Below are 21,532 nucleotides of genomic sequence, written 5' to 3'. Positions count from 1 at the left end.
CCAGGGGGCAGGAGCTCTGAATGGTAAGTGAGCTTGCTGGTGGGGTCCAGCTAATCGGACTGGGTGAGATGGGCAGTCACGCCTGGAGGCCTCCTGTAGTCCCTCCCGACCTGGCCAACCTCCCGCATCCCTCCCTGGTCCCAATCGTGCACCATTGGGTCCCCTGGCCTGGCCTGCTCCCTCTTGCAACCCTTGGGGGATGTCGAAGAGCTGGTTCGGCCTGACAGTGGAACGACCGGTCGCTATTATGCGCACTGGCCACCAGGGGGAAGACGCTCAATGCAGGAGCTGCCCCCTGGTGGTCAGTGCACTCCCACAGGAGGAGCGCCCCTTAGCCAGAAGCCGGGCTCACAGCTGGCGAGTGCAGTGGCAGTGGCGGGAGCCTCTCCCGCCTCAGTGGCAGTGCTAACAATGTCTGACTGACAGCTTAGGCCCGCTCCCCACCAGGAGCGGGCCTAAGCCATCAGTCGGACATCCCCTGAGTGCATGAATTTTATACACTGGGCCTCTAGTAATAGTATAAAACTAGACTCACTTATAAGAGGAAAACATGAAAACTTACAAGTACTAGGACATGGAAATTAAACAACACACTCCTGAGTAACTAATGGATCAAAGAAGAAATCAAAAGGGAAATGAAACAGTATCTTGAGACAAACGAAAATAGAAACACAACACATCAATCCTGTGTTAAGGATAAAGGATAAAGGAAAGCAGTTCTAAGAGAAAAATTTAGAGCAATAAAAGCATACATCAAGAAAAAAGGCAGATCACAAATAAACAAAGTAACTTTATACAGCAAGGAACTAGAAAAAGAACAAATTAAACCCAAAGTTAGCAGAAGAGTTAGAGCAGAAATAAATGTAACAAAGAACAGGAAAACAATAAAACCAGGTATATAAAACTAAGTGTTAGTCCTTGACAGGATAAACAAAATTGACAAATTGTTAGCTAGATTAACCAAGAAAAAAACAGGACCCAAAAATAAAAATTATATATGCAAGAGGATACCACAAAAATACATAGGATCCTAAGAGATCATGTACTATGAATAAGTATACGCCAACAAATTGGAAAACTAGAAGAAATGGATAAATTCCTAGAAACATACTACTTACCCAAGTTAAAACCTAAACAGACAAATAACAAGCAAGCAGACAAAAATAACAAGCAAGCAGACAAAAACCTCCGAACAGGAAGAAAGTACAGGGCCAGATGGTTTCAACAGTGAATTTTACCAAATATTTAAAGAAGAATTAATTCCAATCCTTCTCAAATACTTTCAAAAAAACTGAAGAGGAGGGAACACTTCCAAACTCATTACATGAGGCCAGCATTACCCTGATACCAAGGACACTACAAGAAAGGAAAACTACAAGCCAATATCCAGATGGATATAAATACAAAAAACGGCACATTAAAAGGCTCACACACCATGATTTATCTCTAGGATGCAAAAATGGTTCAACATATGCAAATTAATACATGTGATACATCACATTAATAGAATAAAAGATAAGAATCATACAGTACATCTCAATAGATGTAGAAAGTGAATTTGACAAAATTCAATATCCATTCATGATAAATACCACAAACTGGGTATAGAAAGAATGTACCTTAAAATAATAAAGGCCACACATGACAAGCACACAGCTAAGTTCATACACAAACATGAAAGGTTAAAAGTTTTCTTCTAAGATCAGTAGACGACACCATTTCTACTGAACATAATACTGAAAGTCCTAATCAGAGTATTCAGGCAAGAAAAAGAAACAAAAGGCAACAAAACCGGCAAGAAAGAGTGAAATTATCTCTATTTGCAGATGACCTGATTTTCCCATATAATAAAAGGCTAATATGCAAATCAACTGACCAGCAGAATGACCAGTCACTATGATGCACACTGACTACCAGGGACTGATGCTCAGCGCAGGAGATGCCCCCTCATGGTCAGTGTGCTCCACAGGGGGAGTGCTGCTCAGCCAGAAGCTGGCCTCTCTTGCCTCTGCTGCAGTGCTAAGGATCCCTTGGGGGATGTCCGCCTACTGGCTTAGGCCCACTCCCTGCATGCCATTTTGCATATATAGACAAATAGAATCATCATATATATTTTAAACTTATACAATGTTATATATCAATTCTATCTTAATATAATTGGGGGAAATGGTGTGTTCTGAGGAGCTGAAGTTTTTAATTTTGATTAAGTCCAATTTATCATTTTTCTTTTATGATATGTATTTTTGGTATCCTAAAAAAAAGCCTGTCCAGGTTGCAAACATTTCTACTAAACTTACTGTAAATGATTTATGCTTTTAGCTCTTACATATATGCCTACTGTCCTTTTTAAGTTAATTGTGATTTATGTTGTGAGGTCATTTGAAGTTCATTTTTCCCCCCTTATAAATATGACACAAAATGTCAAAAAGCTTTTAAATAGGTATTTTAAGCCACTTGTCTTAGATACCTTGATCCCCTAAACTAAAACCACAGGTTTTTCACGATTGATTCTAATGCCCTCTCCAAGTGTGCTGCTTCCTTCCACAGGTATCCTGTCCCTTCAACAGCACATATGCTTGATGACCTCATCTGAAGTGGTGTCTCCATGACCCTTCCAGACCCCTGAAGCAGGGGGTATATCCAGAGCCCCCACACAGAGCAGATACTGTAAGAAGCTGAAAGCAGAACCTACTCCCACCTCTCTTCAACACTCTTCCCTGGACTATACTCTCAAGTCCTGATGCGTGCCTTCTGCATGCCTCAACTGGCATCCCTGCTCTTTCATCGCCTTTCTCCCTCTAATTCCTACTAATTCTCTATATCCTCTTCTAGGAATGTTGGCTGAAAGAGAACAGATAGTGAATATTTAAGAATTCCATATTTGGTATAAGAATAGTCAAAGAGAAGGCAACACTGAGCTGGCCATCAGAAGGGAATGAATTCTGCCCTGGCCAGGTGGCTCAGCTGGCTGGAGTGTCGTCCCATATACCAAAAGGTTGTGGGTTCGATTCTCAGGGCACATACCTAAGGTTGAGGTTCGATCCCCAGTTGGCCACAGACATGAGGCAACCAATTGATGTTACTCTTTCACACCAATGTCCCCCCCTCCTCCTCTAAAAACTAGTGAACATGTATCCTCAGGTGAGGATTAAAAAAAAAAGAAGATAATGAATTCTAACTAAACTTGGGCATATCCCTTGGTTCGATGAGTCTCAGCTTCTTCATGTGTCAAACAAAGGGGCTCAATAAGACAATCAACGGGGGTCTCTTGTTAGAATAATCTCTGATTATATGATAACTTTCATCTTAGTGAAATTTTCAAACCCAAACTCTGACACATTTATAGAAGTTTGTATTTGAACCGAAAGAAAAAATACAATTTCTATTCTGATACAACTATATATTTACAATTTCTGTTGTTACACGACTGCACATTTTACTTTATATTTCCATTTCATATTTTATTTTACATATACATTTCCATTAGAGTTATTCATATTTAAATGAGAGTTGAGGCACTGTTTAATTTGACTGTGCAGCACTGAGCCACATATAAAAAGAACTGGCTAAATTCTTCCAGTGTGAAGCTATGTTCTGATCATTACTGCTAGGGAAATACAGAGACTATATTTTCTCCAAGTCACATGTTTTAAACAAATGACTTATTAAATGTAATTCATAAATACAGTTCTTTAGTTTTTTTTGCTTTGTTTGTTTTATTTCATTGATTTTTAGAGACAATGGAAGGAAGAGGAAAAAGGGAGAGAGGGAGGAAAGGAGGGAGAGAGAGAAACATCAGTATGAGAGAGACACAATGATTGGTTGCCTCCCACAGGTGTCCCAATTCAGGCCAGGGAGTGAACCCACAATCCAGGTACGTGCCCTTGCCTGAGAATCAAACCAGCGACCCTTCGGTGCACAGGCCAACACTGTAACCACTGACTTACACCAGCCAGGGCCAGCTCTTTAGTTTTTAGTTGGTTGGTATGAGCTAAATATAAACTTGTATATGACCATAGATTGAACTGCATCCTCCCAAAATTCATATGTTGAAATTCTAACCACCAATGTGATGGCATTTGGAGATGGGGCTTTTGGGAGGTAATTAGGGTTAGATGAGGTCATCAGGGTTAGGCCCTTAAAAGAAGAGACACCAGAAAGCTTGCTTCCTCTTTCTCTCTTTGCCATGTGAGGACAAAAGGGAGAAGGCAGATCTCTGCATGCCAAGAAGAGAGCCCCACTGAGGAGCCAAATCTGCTGGCAACTTGATCTTGAACTCCCTACTTCTAGAACTGTGAGAAATAAATGCCTGTTGCTTAGCCGCCCAATCTGTGTGGTATTCTGTTGTAGCAGCCTCTGTTGACTAAACACACGTTTACTGCCTAATCCAGTCCATACCATATGGTATTACGGCATACCAATTTGAACCTAATGTTTATCTAAAATTCATTGTCTTGGTGAGAGAAAAGAGGTATGATTGTTTTAAAATGTATCTACAAATTCTCCAATATTCCCGCTATCAATAGGTGTAAATCTCTGCCTCCACCCCACCAATGCCTTAATTCCATGCCAACCTAAGTGATCAAAAACTATATGAGGATAGGTCATAAAAAGTGATCCAGCTCTCACTGGCTCTCTTTGGGATGTTCACTCTTGGAATGCAGCCACATGCTATAAAGAAGACCAAAAAGCTTTGTGAAAGACCACACACAGGGGCCTACATGCAGGTGTTCTAGTTGAGAGCTCAGCTGAAGTCCCAGGTAACAAGCTAGCATCAACGTGAGAGCAATCCTATCTCCAGCCCCTTGCCATTGAGTCATTCCCAGCTCTGGCGTCTCCCCAGCGGAGGCCCCGATCACCATGGAGCAGAGGCAAGCTGTCCCTGATAAACTCTGCCTGAATTCCTGCCCTACAGAATCTGACAGCATAGCAAGATGATTGTTTTTTTGCCAGTACGTTTCGGGGTAGTTCATTAGACAGATCTAGATAATAGATAAGTGGAATGTGAGATCAGAATATCATGTATTCATGTAAATTCTTCAATATACTAGGAAAATAACTCAAAGCCCAGATCTTGATCATGATCATGATGAATAAGATCATTTTCATAAATGTAGCCCAGTATAATTCCATAGCTAATTTCCTAAGTGCTGGAATAAAGGATCGAGGAAGAAGCACAAGATATCAGGCATGCTTTTCTCAACACAAATTTTGCTTCAGATGGGTCAGAGTTCTATGGTTCTTAGATGGTCCAGCCAAGGTGACATCAAGCTAGACTCTCAGTGGTCTGGAAATAATCCAACCAGAGTCAAAAACATTTGGGGAGGGGTGAAGGACACAAGGCAGCATTACAATTTATAATCATAATAGCAGAGAAGTCTACACCTCACTGTTGGCAGTTGGCATGTCCTTAGGGCACGGGTCACAGCAGATCAGGTCCCAAGAGGCGTAAGTAAAACATTAGGGAGAAGGACAGAGCAACAGGGGAACAGAGACATTTAACTGCAAATATGAAAGAGCAAAAAACAGTGATTACTGAAGGAGTTTCATTATACTATTTTGGAATTAAAGTTTTTAGCTGTCCTAGTCTTAATTGGAATATTTGCTACTTCTGTCTCGAAATAAAATGTTCTGTTGACGCCATCTGAATTTCACTGGTGTGAGGATACTCCTGGATGTACTTTAGTATCAAGGATCTCTCATTCACAGAAAGCTCTTCTTCCCCTCCAGAAACCAGCTGCAGGCCCTCCCTGGATATGGAAGGGGATCGGGCACTATCGTTCTTTATATTGTCTCCATAATAGATGTGAGAAGCTACCAAAAGACCAAAAAATTTGGAGGTGTGAAAGGCATCTTCAATTCACATGCGTGTATACAGTCTCATAACACCCGAGGGTAAAACCACTCTCCTGCAGTCATGAGAATCTGTGTTTTAACGGCATCCTTTCCAGGGGACTGGGTCTCACTACTCCCAGTTCCCCCTCTAGGAGCCTGCAGACAAAATGACCTCTGGCGATACTGAAGGCAGCAATGGTCAGTCCATAAAAGGCAGCAAGAGCCACAAGAAAAGTCTCTAGGGAGTTACAAAGTTGATCCTCTGACAAAGCCAAGAAGTTTCAACTCTGAGTAAAAGCCTTTCATAGATGATATACTACACAACGCATCACATGCAAATTCAGATTTTAAAACCTGGTTTTTCCATACACAAGACTTGAAATACATGATATAATATGATTTATAATACACTTTTCCCTCTTCATCAAAAAAAGTATGGGGAAGAAATGGGGAACATTGCAGGAATCCCCCAGAAGGAACTGAAAGTATGTTAGTATTTTACTAAATCTACTGAATTTTATATATTGTAAAATATATATATAGTCCTTCTTTACCTTTTTTGTTGATAGGAACTGAATCCAAGTGTTGTCTCAGTCTGCGAAAGGAAGAAAACAATGGTAAAAATACTAAAACAAAATCTTTGTACTAGAGACATATGAAATATCCAAAATATTTTATTGTAATTTCAATCTTGATCTTATGCTCACTTGAATTTCCAGGTTAAACCTGATGCCCAAATCATACGAAGTGACTTGTCACACCACTAGTATGTACAGGTGTCCTCTGCTTTTTGTAGTTCATATTATGCCACTTAACTTCACAGAACACCTATGTTAGTACCTGCTTTCAGTAACCAAAACAACCCAGAGCATCTGAGCTGTATCTCCCTTGATTTTGAGTGTCCCTTTGCAAGCTAAGAGACCTCACAAGGATGTTGAGTTTTAGCATGAAACTGGACATAAGTACGTATATTGATCGTGATGAACAAAATAAAGACACTGTGCCTGTGTTGAATTTTGGGTCTGGGAACACTTAAATTTTTTCCATAGAGATGACTGTGCTTCTCTGCTTTACACCATTTCGGCTTATGAGAAGTTTCACAGAAACCTTTGCTTTCAGATAGAAGGGGAAACCTATAATTTAAGTATGAGGATAATTTGGATTACATTTTTCAACCACAAGAAAATAATACAAGGCAATGCAATTGATTTTTACAAGTTTGCCAGACCACCTCCACTGAGAAGAGTCCTTCACAATCACTGTGTGAGGCTCCCTGGGCCTCACTGCTCACTGTGACCGCTGTGTGCCATTACAGACCTCAGGGGATTGGAGGGGAGCGAGGTGGGTAGGGGTGGAAGAGGGTTTAGAGGGAATAAACAGTGATGGGGAAAAAAAATTAAAGAAAAATGTATTTAAACATTGAATAAAGGACTATGAAAATCCTGGGAAGGTGCTGTGTCAGAGAATAGGTGACGTGCTTAAACATGTGATGACGGAAGGCCTGTCTGCAGAGATAACATTTACACTAAAGCCTAAAGGGTAAAAAGAGCTGTATGCAGAAGTAAGATTGGGTGGTGGAAGCAAGACTGGATGGTGGTGGAGAAAACAGCATGTGCACAGGTCCTCAGACAGGAAAGAGCCTGCATGTTCAAAAAAAAGACAGCAGGTCCATCTGGCTGGAGTTTAGAGAGAAGGGAAAATGCATGTAAGAAAAGAGAGGAAAATGAGGCTGGACGGCAAGGCAGGGGGCAGATTCAGATTATGTTGTGCTGTGGTGAGAAGCCACGGTAAGAAGCTGAATTGTGTATATTCTAAATGCAATACAAGAGATCTGGGGAAGTAAGACACAGACATGGTTTTAAAGATATTATTCTGGCTACTGTAGAGGATAGATCTGAGGAGGATATGAGAGAAAGCAAGAAGTTGGGAGGCAAACAATGAAGAACATAAAACATTTAATTATGTGTGAGCAAACGCCCAAACTCTAAGAAATACCATCAGTGTCCTGGCCAGTGTGGCTCAATTGGTTGAGCATTGTCCCATGCAGCGAAAGGTCACTGGTTTGATTCCCAGTCAGGGCACATGCCCAGGTTACAGGTTAGATCCCCAATTGGGGTGTGTATGGAAGGCAACCTGTCAATGTTTCTCTCTCACATTGATGTTTCTCTCTCCCCCTTTCTTTCTCTCTCAAATCAATAAAAACATTTTAAAAAAGAAAATAAATACCATCAGTGAACTTATCCCAAAAGGTTAGCTTCTACATTATAATTAGAAATAACAGTAGAGTTGTGGCATTATTTTTCCCTATTAACACATTGCTTGCGGGTAATTTTTATCACGTGCTAACAGGTGGCACGGGCCATTTTTGCTAATTTTTTGCGCAAATGGCAACGTTCAGTGAAATTACAATAACTTTAGTTTACGTATTTATACATTACGCGCATTCTACCGCTAGTCTATAAAAAACGTATTAATACGTGTCCTGCGCTCTTCTACACTGGTAGAACGTATAAATACGTAAAATGTATAAATACGTTTCCCGCATAAAATGTGTTAATATATATTATTTTGAAATGGTATTTTGGAGAATGTACATAGAGAATATATGGCAGATGTGGGAAATGTCCTTATTTTTGAAAGTGAATGTTTGAGTGGTAAAATGTCTCGATGTCCGTAATTTTCTTTAAAATATTTCAGATACACACACACACACACACACACACACACATATACATATAATATCTTTTTATTTGAAAGAAAGAGAGAGGGAGAGATAGAAACATCAATGAAGAGAGAGCTCACTGATTGGCTGCCTCCTGCATGTGAGATATATATTATTATGAGTGATCCAGTTTGTCTCCATCCTGGCTAGCACTTAGTGCTGTCACTATTTTGTGTGTGTGGTTTGGATTTGCATTTTCCTGATGGATAATGATGCTGAATAGCTTCCCATGTCCTTTTTGTTATTTATATATTCTTTTCAGTAAAATGTCTGCTCATGTCTTTTGCTAGCTCCTAATTAGATTTTTAAAATTATTATGGAGTTTTGAGAGTTCTTTATATATTCTAAGAACTAGGTTCTTTGTCCCTTAGTCCACAGCCTGACTTTACCTACTTCAGATGGTGTTTTGCAGAGCAAATTTTTAATTCATCCATTTTTCCTTTATGAAGATTGTACTTCTGTGTCAAGTCTTTGGTGTCAAGAACTCTGCCTTTATCACAACTACAGAAAATACTTTTCAGCACTATTTGTCATGTTTTTAGTTATAAACAAGTAAACAAATACGTTATAGGCAGCACAACATAATACAGAGACTAATAATCACACCTAGAGTGAGAAGACAGAATTCTAATACTAATCCCACTACCACAAAGTCCCAAGATCTTGGGCAACTTTCTTAATCTAAAACTTGGTTTCCTTTAAATATAAAATGAACATAAAATTATCAGTTATGCTGCCAAATAACATGGCATTAAAAACAAATGCTATCATTACAAGGTGGTAAGACAAGCACAGAATATAAATAAAGTTGGGGGGGGGGGCAGGAAACACACTAGCCACAGAAACCAGAGGACTGGTTAAGACAGCTTTTATTGTTCCTTTCAGCTCTGAAATTCTAGAACTGATTTTAGCTGAGAAGACTAAAACAGGTTTCATGGTAATCTCTGAAAGACAGGATTTTATCAGATTACATTTTCTAATTTTATGTGAAACAAATTTAAAGATGGGCTTAAGATGGCAAGTGGAAGGATGACACAGATGTAAATCTATAGAACGTATACTCTCTAGAGAAGTTCTTGTCCAGATAAATATTTGGAGGGCCAACATCGAGTTCAGTGTTTCACTCACTGGCTCCATCCTCATGGAGGTCACAAAGATTCCACTGCTCCTGATCTGACTCACTCCCTACCCCTCACGGAAATATTTAATTGAAAGATAATTCCTACAACTAAGAAGGTTTTTATTATTACCAACTAGAGGCCTGGTGCACAAATCGTGCACAGGTGGGGGGGTCCCTTGGCCTGGCCAGCGATCGAAGCCTATTGGGGGGGCACGGGAGGTTGGCAGGCTGAGGGGGAGGGGAAGGGGGAAGAGCCCTGGGTGGATGGCCGGCCAGCCAGGGGGGGATGGGCCACGGGAGGTTGGCTGGCTGGGGGGAGAGGGGGAGGGACCACAGGTTAGCCAGCCAGGGGGAGGGGCCATGGGAGGTTGGCTGTGGGAGCCCACTGACTACCAGGGGGCAGCTCCTGCGTTGAGCGTCTGCCCCCTGGTGGTCAGTGTGTGTCATAGTGACTGGTTGACTGATCGTTCGGTTGTAACGGTCACTTAGGCTTTTATGCATATAGATGATTCTACTGACCTTTCCCCACATAAAGCTCATAAAATATATTTCAAAGAAGGCAGCTACACAGTTAAAAGAAAAATAATAATCAGGTATCATTTAATGCTTGACAATGAATTAATTCTTGAATTTAAAATAAAATTACCTGTAGCAGCCCTCCATCATCAAAACGCAGTACTTCTATTATGCTCTCCGACTGAATAAATGCTGTGAAGGAAACAAAACATACTATCATTTAAAGATACTTGGAGAATTCAATATCCGACCTTTAAAAATGGATAGAAAAACTATGCAAAATATCAACAATGAAATTACAATAAACCTGAACAACACTAGGAACCAATTAGATCTAACATCATCAATAGAACGCTCCAACAATAGAGTATATATTCTACTAAGTGTACATGAAACGTTCTCTAGGACAGACAATGTTAGGCTATAAAACAAGTCCTTTAAAGGGAATGAGGTCATACAAAGCATGCTCTCCAACCACAATGGAGTAAAATTACAAATCAATAGAGAGAAATAAAAAATATGTGGTAATTAAAACAGGCCTAAATAATCAATGTGTCAAATAGGAAATCAAAAGGAAAATTAGAAAATATTTTGTATTAAAAACAAAACCACAAGTTACCATAACTTATAAGATATAGGTAAAGAAGTGCTCAGGAGAAAATTTACAGCTGTACATGCTTATATTAAAAAGAAACAAATATCTCAAATTAATAACCTAACCTAACCATTTTAAGAAACTAGAAAAAGAAGAGCAATCTAAACCCAAAATAAGTAGAAAAAAGGATATAATACAAATTAGAGTAGGAATAAAATTGAAAACAGAAAATAAAAAAAGGGGTGGGGGGGAGGAGACATATGTAATATTCTTTGTAATACTTCAAGCAATAAAAAAAAAATAATCAAACAAAAATTTGGTTCCTTGAAAACATCAACAAAATTAACAAACTTTTTAGGTAGGTTGAAAATAATTCATGAATGAAGCGGAGCTAATCTTACAGAGATAAAAAGGGTTTACCAGCCTTATAGGAGTAAAAGGATAAGAGGATAACTAGGAAAAATGTGCACCAATAAATCAGATAGACTGGATGAAATGAACAAATAACTAGAAACACAGGAACTACTGAAATTAACTCAAGAATAGAAAATCTGAATAGACCTATATCATGATTAAATTAGTAATCAAATATCTGCCCATAAAGCAGGGGTGGGGAATGTCTGGCCGTCGGGCCAAATAGGCCCGTGAAATCATTTGATCTGACCCTGCCAAGGCATTAGGGGTGAGTTAAATGTTTGACCAAATACAGCAGGCTAATATTTAGGTTGATAATTTTGTATAGCCCGCGAATGATGCTATAGATATCCAAATGGTCCTTGGCAGAAAAAAGGTTCCCCACCCCTGCCATAAAGAAAAGCTTAGGGACAGATGGCTTCATTGGTGAATTCTACAAAATATTTTAGAAAGGACTAACACCAATGCTTTATAAACTCTTGCAAAAAGTAATGGAGAAGGAAACACTTCCCAACTTATTCTATGAGGCCCTAATAATGATACCAAACTCAGATAAATTTATCACAAGAAACGGAAATTACTGATTATGTATCCCATAACATAAAAGCCTAATATGCAAATTGTTCGACTGGGAGTTCAACCACTCACTATGACGTGCGCTGACCACCAGGGGGTGGCGCAGAACATGGCGGGCATCAGCAACACGGTGCTGGCAGCAGACGGCAGTGGAGGCACTGCCAGCCCCAATGAGAGTGGGACGATGGCGGGATGGTGGAGCAGGTGAGTGGGCGGTGCCAGGCCAAGGCAGGTGCGAGCTGGGGCCCGATTGCCCTGCTGATGGCCCCAGCGGCGGTGGCGGGGCTGCCACCTGGCCCCCAGGAGCTGAGGAAGCCGGGCGGGGGACCTGGCCCCGACCGATCACCTTGCAGACGGCGACCAGCAGTGGCGGGAGACCAGGCTGCTGAACCAGGGGGTGGCGCAGAACATGGCGGGCATCAGCAACACGGTGCTGGCAGCAGACGGCAGTGGAGGCACTGCCAGCCCCAATGAGAGTGGGACGACAGCAGGGTGGTGGAGCAGGTGAACTGGCGGTGCCAGGCCAAGGCAGGTGCGAGTGGGGCCCGATCACTCCACTGATCGCCCTGCAGATGGCGGCCAGCGGGGGCCCTGGCCCCGACCGATCACCTTGCAGACGGCGACCAGCAGTGGCGGGAGACCAGGCTGCTGACCAGCTCCCAGGCACTGAGGGAGCTGGGCAGGGGGGCTAGCCCCGATCAATCACCCCGCAGGCAGGATGATGGAGTAGTTGAGGGGGAGGCGCCAGGCCACGGCTGGGTGCCAGGCGGTGCTGCGGGTTGTGAGGCTGAGGACACAAGCTGGGGCTGTGAGCCTGGAGGCGCGAGCTGGAGCCCGATCCCCACAGGCCACCCCGAGGGATCCCACCCGTGCATGAATTTGTGCACCGGGCCTCTAGTCTCTTATAAATATGGTTATCAAGTATTCAACAGTATACAAGCAAACTATACCCAGCAAAATATGCAGAGGATTATATACCACTAGAGGCCCAGGGCATGATTAAATCGTGCGCGTGTAGGGTCCCCTAGGCCTAGCCTGCCATCAGGACCATGTTCGCCACCCGTGATGCCTCGCACGGTCTGTGGATGCTGCTGATGCCTCTATTTTCTAAAAGGTTTAGAAAATAGGAAAAAGGAAATCTTTTCTTAAAAGGTTGCCTGAATGGCACTTTAAATACTTTGTAACTATGAAACAAAATGTAACTTGACTCCAGAAGAACTTTAGGCTTAATAGTTCTTTCACTACAGAAAGTCACTTGTTAGTGTGCACCTGTGTGGGCAAGAAGAACCAACAGCAAATGATAAAGCAAATGGGGCAAACTGCCAACAATAAGTCAATCTGAGTAAAAACATTTTTTTATTCTATTTTGATTCTTAGAAATTTTCTGAAAGTTCAAAAATATTTCTAGTATAAAGTTTACAAGAAAGAAAATCACCTTGCAACTTCTAAAAATGTGATTGTTTAAACACCCTCTTTTAAAAAGCCTTCTGTCAAGCAATAGTAAACTCCTTACTTATGTTACATTGCAAGTACTGGATATATAGGTGTTTGATATCCAAACTGCTGCCACAAATTAATTGCGATAATAATAAAAAATCAGCAAACTGACTAGCCTCTAGCAAGACTGATACCCCAAAAAAAGAAAAGACAAAAATCACCAACACCGGGAAAGACAAAAATCACCAATACCAGGAGTAGCACTACAGCATTACAAGATCAACAAAAGAATACCATGAACAACTTTGTGATCATAAATTAGACAACTTGCAAAACAATGGACCAATTCACCAAAATCCCCGAATACCAAAGCTCAACCAAGACGAAACAGATGGACAGCATGTACCTATAGTCATGAAAAACACTGAATTTGTCCATTGAAAGATCTCCCAAAAGAGAAATTTTCATGCATAAATTACTGAAGAATTTTATCAAACATTTAAAGAAGAATTAGCACCAATTTTACATAATCTATTCCAGAAAATACAAGATGGAATACTTCCAATTTACTTCGAGGCTAGTATTACCCTAATACCAAAGCTAGACAAAAACATAAATTAAAAAACAAAACAAAAACAAAAACTACAGGCCAACATCCCTCACTAACTTAGATATAAAAATCCTTAACAAATAACTAGCAAACTGAATCTAGCAGTGTATAAAATAGAGAACTACATACCACTAGAGGCCCGATGCATGAAATTCATGCAAGACGCTCAGCCCTTGCAGCCGTGGTGGCTGACTCGGCCCTCACAGCCCCGGCTTCATCCAGAAGGTCATTTGGCTGTCCGGTCTAATTAGCATATTATGTTTTTATTATTATAGATAGCTGATTGGGATTAATTTCGTATATGCAAGACGAATATTTGGAAATCAGTCAATGGAATCCACCATACCAAAATTACATGATAAAAATTACTGATGAAGAAAAAGCTTTTGGCAAAATCTGGCACCCATGCATGATGTAAATTCTCAGCAAACCGAGAGAACAGAATGGAATTTCCTCCACTTGATACAGTGCATCTGCAAAACAAAACAAAAACACCAACCAACCAACCAAACACCAAAAAACCTATTGCTATATCATCTGTAACAGTGAAAGAATGAATCCTTTGCTCCTAACTGGGGAAAAGGTGAGGGTACTGCTTTCACAAATCCTACCAGCATAGTATTAGAAGTTCTAGCCACTGCAATAAGAAAAACAAATAAAATGCATACAGATCAATTAGGAAGGAAGAATGAAACCGTCCCTATTTACAGATGACATGAAAACCCAAAGGAATCTATGGAAAACACCAAAACTAGAATAAGTGAGTTCAGCAACGTAGCAGGATATAAGATCAACACACAAGAATCAGTAACAGTTTTATATACTAACATGTGGAAGCCAAAATTAAACCCAAAGACCATTTACAATCAACACACAATAGAATAAAATATTTAGGTATACACTTAACAAAAATATGTACAGAATCTGTATGCCAAAAATTATAAAATGCTGATTTAAAAAACAAGACCTAAATAAATAAACACACATACTGGAGCAATCAACATAGTATAAATGTCAATACTACCCAAATTAATATACAGATTTAATGCAATTCCTATCGATGTCTCAGACATAGGACAAGCTATTCTAAAATTTACAGAGAAAGGCACACTAGTAGCTGAAATAATCTTGCGAAATAATAAAGTGGAAAAACATAATCTTCATCTGACTGGTTTGGCTCAGTGGATGGACCGTCGGCCTGCGGACTGAAAGGTCCCAGGTTCGATTCCGGTCAAGGGCATGTACCTTGGTTGCGAGCACATACCCAGTAGGAGATGTGCAGAAGGCAGCTGATTGATGTTTCTCTGTCGTCAATGTTTCTAACTCTCTATCCCTCTCTGTAAAAAAATCAATAAAATATATTAAAAAAAGAAAAAAGAAAAACGTAATCTACCTCACGATATGGCTAGAGTACTCCAGGCAGTTTAGTACAGGGGAGGCATATACACACAGATCAATGAGATAGAGCCTGAGATAGAACTGAACCACACAGATAAGCCTGGATGATTTCAAAGGTGCAGAAGCCCAGGAAGGGCAGACAACCTTGTCAAGGAATGGTGCTAGAGCAATTGGACATCCATGAGCAAAAAAATGCCAAACATTTTAGTATCTTACAACAATCTGTTTTGCTTGTGATAAGTAGAAGTATGAAATAGTTACAATGTCCATCAGATAATTTGTTGATTATAAAGATAACACTTTTTGTTGCTAATCCTCACCCCAGGATATTTTTTCCACTGCTTTTTAGAGAGAGGGAAGGTAAGGAGGGGAGGGAGGAAGAGAGAAAAGAAAAAAGAGAGAAGAGATAAAAGGAGAGGGGAGAGGAGAGAGGAGAGGAGAGGGAAGAGGGGGAGGGGAGAGGGCTGAAGAATTTCTCTAAACAGAGTCCACCACTAAGTGGACTGCAAAGGATAAAGGCTGTAAAGAAACATCATTTGAGAAAGACACAAAGATTGGTCGTCTCCTGCACATACCCTGACCATGACTGGGGTTAGAACTTGCAACCCAAGTACGTGCTCTTGATGGGGAATGGAATCTAAGACCCTTTGGTGGAGGGGTCAACGCTATAACCACTGGGCGTGCCGACCAGGGCAAGAGAACACTTTTTTAAAAAAAATTCCAATCTTTGTTTTAACTTATGTGGTTGTGATTTCCTATATTCTGATCAAACAGTTTCTGAGTACAAATTAAAATTTCAAATTTCTTTCAAGGAGCTCCTACAGATAACACTTAAGTCATACTCCATAAGTGGTTAAAGGAAAAAGAAAGAATTAAAATCTGGAAAATTTTCTCAGGCATAGTAATTGTGGTGAAAACATAAATTATATTAAATTGAGAAAATGTTATAATTAGAAGAGTTAAAGAACATTTCTTCAGTAATAATGTAAACTAGATTGTTTTTACTATTAAACATGACTTTTGTCAATGCATAATTTTATTCACTATCAGTCTTTAATAGCTTATTCCCTAAGTTTATAAAAATAAAATTGTCCAACAACATTAATTTAAAAATGAAATTAGACGTTCAAACAAATGTGAGATGTTTACAAAGAGAAAATAAGACTCTAAATTTGACAGATTCCAAACAACAAAAAACACACAAAAATCCTACTATGCCTAAGTACTCAATATTTTACTTAAATATAAATTTTAGCATTACTATAAATTTTTAAATTTATTTATTTATATATTTCATATTACATGAACATAAAAATGTAGTTACACATATTTTTCTCTCTAGTACAGCAATTTCCAACCTTTTTCATCTCATGGCACATAAAACTAATTACTAAAATTGTGAGGCACACCAAAAAGCATATTATATTTTTTGCCAATCTGACAAAAAAAAAGTATAATTTTGATTCACACCGACAGCTATCGTTGTATTGATTGTTGTCATTTTTTTAATTTGAGAATCTAAGGAAAAGAGGTCAGTGCCGCTGACTAAATAGTCAGGTAATGCATGTTTAAAAAATGTTTGTGGCACCCCAGTTGAAAATCATTCCTCTAGTACCTACGCATAAATCTTAATTATACCTCATCTGTCCTGGTCTGCTTCAAAGCTCTAGGGATACCATTTTTGGCATTAACCTCTGACTATAAATAGAATGTACCAGCTACTCATTCGTAGTGAGGGGTAGGGTTACTTTACCATCGCATTGTGGGGGGAGTCAATTACAAACCTTAAAGTTAAGACAGGAGCAAGTTGCCTCTTCAGACATCAGAAAAAATGTGAAGTGCTAAAACTTCTACTCCAAACGAACATACATTTATCCTGCCGATTGGTATGGCTATCAAGTATGCTGACAAGTGAGGAAGAAATTTTCAAAATTAAACCTCCAAAATACGGTTAGCTAATGCCAGAGTGGGTACTCTGGTAGTTTATTTTTAAAAAACAAAACTTTTACAGGAAGCTACTGCACATAAGCACTGTGCTCGGGGTTAAGGCTGGGCACTGCCTGTCGTCGAGGAGCTCACAAAACTAAGACGGGACACAGACAAATGAAGTACTGGGGCTCCAGGTGCACTGACTCCACCAAATCCAGCTCCAAGAGGCTGCGAATGCTTCCAAGGGTAACCATGATTTTCCATTTCAATGAGGTGACCAAGGCTATATATTCTGCATTCTTTCAAGGATACAGCAACTCTGTTTTCTTAGCGTATATAAATTCCTACGTTTCCTTCTTATCTAGCTTTTTTTTTTTTTTACAGCTTATAGCAGCCTGCTCCAGGAGAGAAGAGCTGCTTGGCACCAGCTGGGTCAGGTGTCCCCTGTAAATCTACAAATTTCCCTTCTGCTCCCCTTCCCTTCACTCATGGGAGAGATGGCATGCCCACAACCCCTCCCGCTGATCTCTGTTCTGCTTTTCCTCTCCATCCTTCCAAAAACCTCTGCCTGCACTGAGATATTAAGATGGGTTTTTAAGGACTGGGAAAAGTCCATCTTCTTGAGATGCCAGCACGCAAATAAACCTCATTCCTTAGTACCAGCACCTGTCTCACTAGATTGGCTTTCGAGTTTGCCTGTCGCTGCAGTAGGCAGCAGAACCTGGGTTCGGTTACACAAGCCGTGGTTACATGAGAAAGCCAAGCAAGAGTCAGATAGATGTGCATTACCAGAAAGCCCAAGGCAAAAGAACTAGAGGTGTGAGAAATGATGGTACTCTCAGAAAATAACGGTCATGTAGCAGGTCTGAAATTTAGGGAGCACTGGGAGGAATTAAAGAAACTGAAGAGGGAGATAGAGGCTGAGCCATACCCCATGCTAGGCTGGCTATCTTATATAAGTTATGTGCTATTTTTCCCATTTTGTAGTAACATGACCCAGGTCACATCAGCTGGTAAACGGCAGGTCAAGATGAAAGCTCAGGTCTGTTTTTCTACAAAGTTCAAGCTTAGGCTGCCTCTCAACAATCCTCCATACTTTGGTAGTGGGGGAAGGGTCATGCAACAAGATTGGCTGCTTGAAGGAAGAAAAATCCCATGCTGAACTAGTATAATAACTAACCCTTAAACAGGTCATTAAAACAGCAATTCTCAACGTAGTGTCCTTGGATTCCTGCACTGAATCACCTGAATACTCAGTACAACGGAGGTTCTGGGCCTCCTCCTAAGCCTTCTGAATCACATTCTTTGGGACTCAGCCTGAGCGTTCGCACATATGCTCTGGAGCTCAGTGATGTAAATGTCTTTTCCACTGAAGCTAGGTGGATGCCAGATTTGAAGGGGAGTATGAAGGCAAAGGCTTAATTCAACTTCGGACATACAGGACTTGAGATGGACAATGGACTATGCAAGTGAAAATGCGGATGCAGACAGTCCCAGGGCAATATCTGAACTTGGGGAGAGGTCACATCTAACTAGAGATACCCACAGAGATGAAAAATGAAGAAAAAGTTACCAAGGAGAAAGTCCATACTGTTTTCCATAGTGGCTGCACCAGCTTGCATTTCCACTAGCAGTGTACTAGGGCTCCCTTTTCTCCACATCCTTGCACTTGTCATTTGCTGATTTGCTGATGGCAGCCATTCTGGCAGGTGTGAAGTAATACTTCACTGTCATCTTAATTTGCATCTCTCTGATGATTAGTGACTTTCAGCAGGTTTTCTCCTCTCTTGGCCCTCTGTATGTCCACTTTGGAGAAGTGTCTAAACAGTGTGGAGTTGCCTAAAAAGAAGTAAATATGGAACTTCCATTTGACCATGGATCCCACTTCTAGGAATATATCCTAAGAAACACAGAACACCAATCAGAAAAAATGTATGCACCCCTATGTTCATAGCAGCACAATTACAATCGCTAAGATCTGGAAACAGGCAAAGTGCCCATTAGTAGATGGATAAAAAAGTGGTGGTATATTTACACCATGGAATACTATGCAGTTGTAAAAAAGGATCTCTTACCCTTTGAAATAGCATGGAAGGACCTGGAGTACATTGTGCTAAGCCAGTGGTTCTCAACCTTCCTAATGCCGTGACCCTTTAATACAGTTCCTCATGTTGTGGTGACCCCCAACCATAACATTATTTTCGTTGCTACTTCATCACTGTAATGTTGCTACTGTTATGAATCGTAATGTAAATATCTGATATGCAGGATGTATTTTCATTGTTACAAATTGCACATAATTAAAGCATAGTGATTAATCACAAAAACAATATGTAATTGTATATGTGTTTTCTGATGGTCTTAGGCGACCCCTGTGAAAGGGGGTTGCGACCCACAGGTTGAGAACCGCTGTGCTAAACAAAATTAGCCAGTCAGAGAAAGACAATTATTATATGATCTCACTCGTATGTGGAATCTAATGAACAAAATAAACTGATGAACAAAATAGATCCATAGATATAGAAACATGGAACAGACTGACAAATCAAAGAGAGATGGGGATGGGTGGGTGAATGGGTGGGGAGAGTCCTAAGGTTGTATGTGTGTGCAGGGTGGAGGGGTCAATAGGGAAAAAGGGGGACATCTGTAATATGTTCAACAATAAAGATAATTTTTTTAAAAAAGAACTGAAATTCAAATTAAAAAAATACAACAAAACAAAAAGTTACCAAGGAAGAAATAGTAGAGCTGAGTCCTATAGTTTAATTTAATACAAGGCAGAATCTCCCTCAGGCAGCAGCGGAGCTACTGATGGTAGAATATCTGAGAAAGAGAACAGAAAAGCAGAGCAGGTGTCATGGAAGCCAAGAGGGAGGAGGGTTCAACAGTCAAAGGTTATCATACAGAGAGATGAGGGAAGGGAGGCAAAGTCTTTAAAATAAGTCACCACATTTGATCAATTGGAAGACACTGGTCAGTCTTGAGACAGGTTTCTGAGTGTCAGAGCAGAAGCCAGACTATATAACATGGTTGCCTAAGAGGATTAAGAGAAGGGGGGGAAGTTTGCCTTGGAAATGCTCTTTCTAAAGACTGAAGTAAAGACACATGTGGGTGAAGAGACATAAACTGAAGTCAGCAGGCCTGTCTTCAATAAGTTAAGACTTAAGGTCATGTCTTGGGGGTTAGGGAGGGGTGAGGGAGAGAGGGACAAGCCTGTACAACCAACCACTGCTTCAGCTGCAGGGTAAAGACTGCACAGCCTCAACTCTCAAACAGGAAAACATTTTCTGCCAAAGCTTTTACTGTAGAACACTTTAAACCTACAGAAAAATATTGTCAAACTTGTTTTAGTACATTCTCCTTCTCTCTATATATATTTATTTGTTTACTGGCCATTTAAAAGTAGGCTACAGTTACCACAGCATTTCCCAGTAAATACTTCAGCATGTATTCTCTAAGAATAATGACATTCAACACAATCACAATTCTATTATCACATACATGTAGACTCACACTGATATAGTATTAAAAATACGTAGTCCAGCCCGGCATAGCTCAGTGGTTGAGCATTGACCTATGAACCAGGAGGTCACGGTTCGATTTCGAGTCAGAACACAAGCCTGGGTTTCGGGCTCGATCACCAGTAGGGCACATGCAGGAGACAGCCAATCAATGACTCTCTTTCATCATTGATGTTTCCATCTCTCCCTTTTCCTTCCTCTCTGAAATTTAAGTTTTAATTATCCACCCAATTTGAAGTCCAGATCTAATCAAGGATCATGCATTACAATCGGCTGTAATGTTTCTTTAGTCTCCTTTAAATCAAAAGTCTCTTCATTTTTTTTGTCTTTCATGACATATTTTTGAAGAACCAAGACCAATATTTTACTTCTGTCCAGCAATCTTGATTTGCTTTTACTGTATCCTCATGATTTAGATTCACATTAAACATTTTTGGCAAGAATAATATATAGATATGAGAGGCCCAGTGCATGAAATTTTGTGCACTCGGGGAGAGGGGTGTCCCCTCAGACCGGCCTGCGTCCTCTCACAGTCGGGACCCCTCGCTCCTTACCGTCTGCCTGCAGTGGAGGCAGAAGAGGCTCCTGCCATGAGCCCGGCTCTGGCTGAGCAACACTCCCCCTGTGGGAGCGCACTGATCACCAGAGGGCAGCTCCTGCGTTGAGCATCTGCCCTCTGGTGGTCTGTGTGCGTCATAGCAACTGGTTGGTCCACCATTTGGTCAATTTGCATATTAAGGTTTTATTATATAGGAGGGCTGTGTATCCCATCATCAGGCAGATGTCGATTTGTCTGATATTACTGGAGATGCTAAATTAAACCCTTTGGTTAATGTAGTACCCACAAGATCTTTCTTTC

At 40.5% G+C, this 21,532-nt stretch overlaps 1 protein-coding gene across 1 annotated transcript in view; it reads right to left on the bottom strand.

Moving 5' to 3' along the window:
- TMEM131 (transmembrane protein 131) overlaps positions 1-21,532 on the bottom strand; it is a 178,074-nt gene that overhangs the window by 149,836 nt on the left and 6,706 nt on the right. The window contains exons 3-4 of the mRNA XM_015570023.1: positions 10,324-10,385; positions 6,390-6,430 (exon numbers count right to left, since the gene is read on the bottom strand). Of these exons, the coding sequence (XP_015425509.1) occupies positions 6,390-6,430; positions 10,324-10,385 (103 nt within the window). The remainder of the gene's footprint in view (positions 1-6,389; positions 6,431-10,323; positions 10,386-21,532) is intronic.

The sequence above is a fragment of the Myotis davidii genome, unplaced genomic scaffold, assembly GCF_000327345.1.
Source record: "Myotis davidii unplaced genomic scaffold, ASM32734v1 scaffold1065, whole genome shotgun sequence".
NCBI classification, from domain to species: Eukaryota; Metazoa; Chordata; class Mammalia; order Chiroptera; family Vespertilionidae; genus Myotis; species Myotis davidii.
This window is presented reverse-complemented; position numbering and strand designations above follow the sequence as displayed.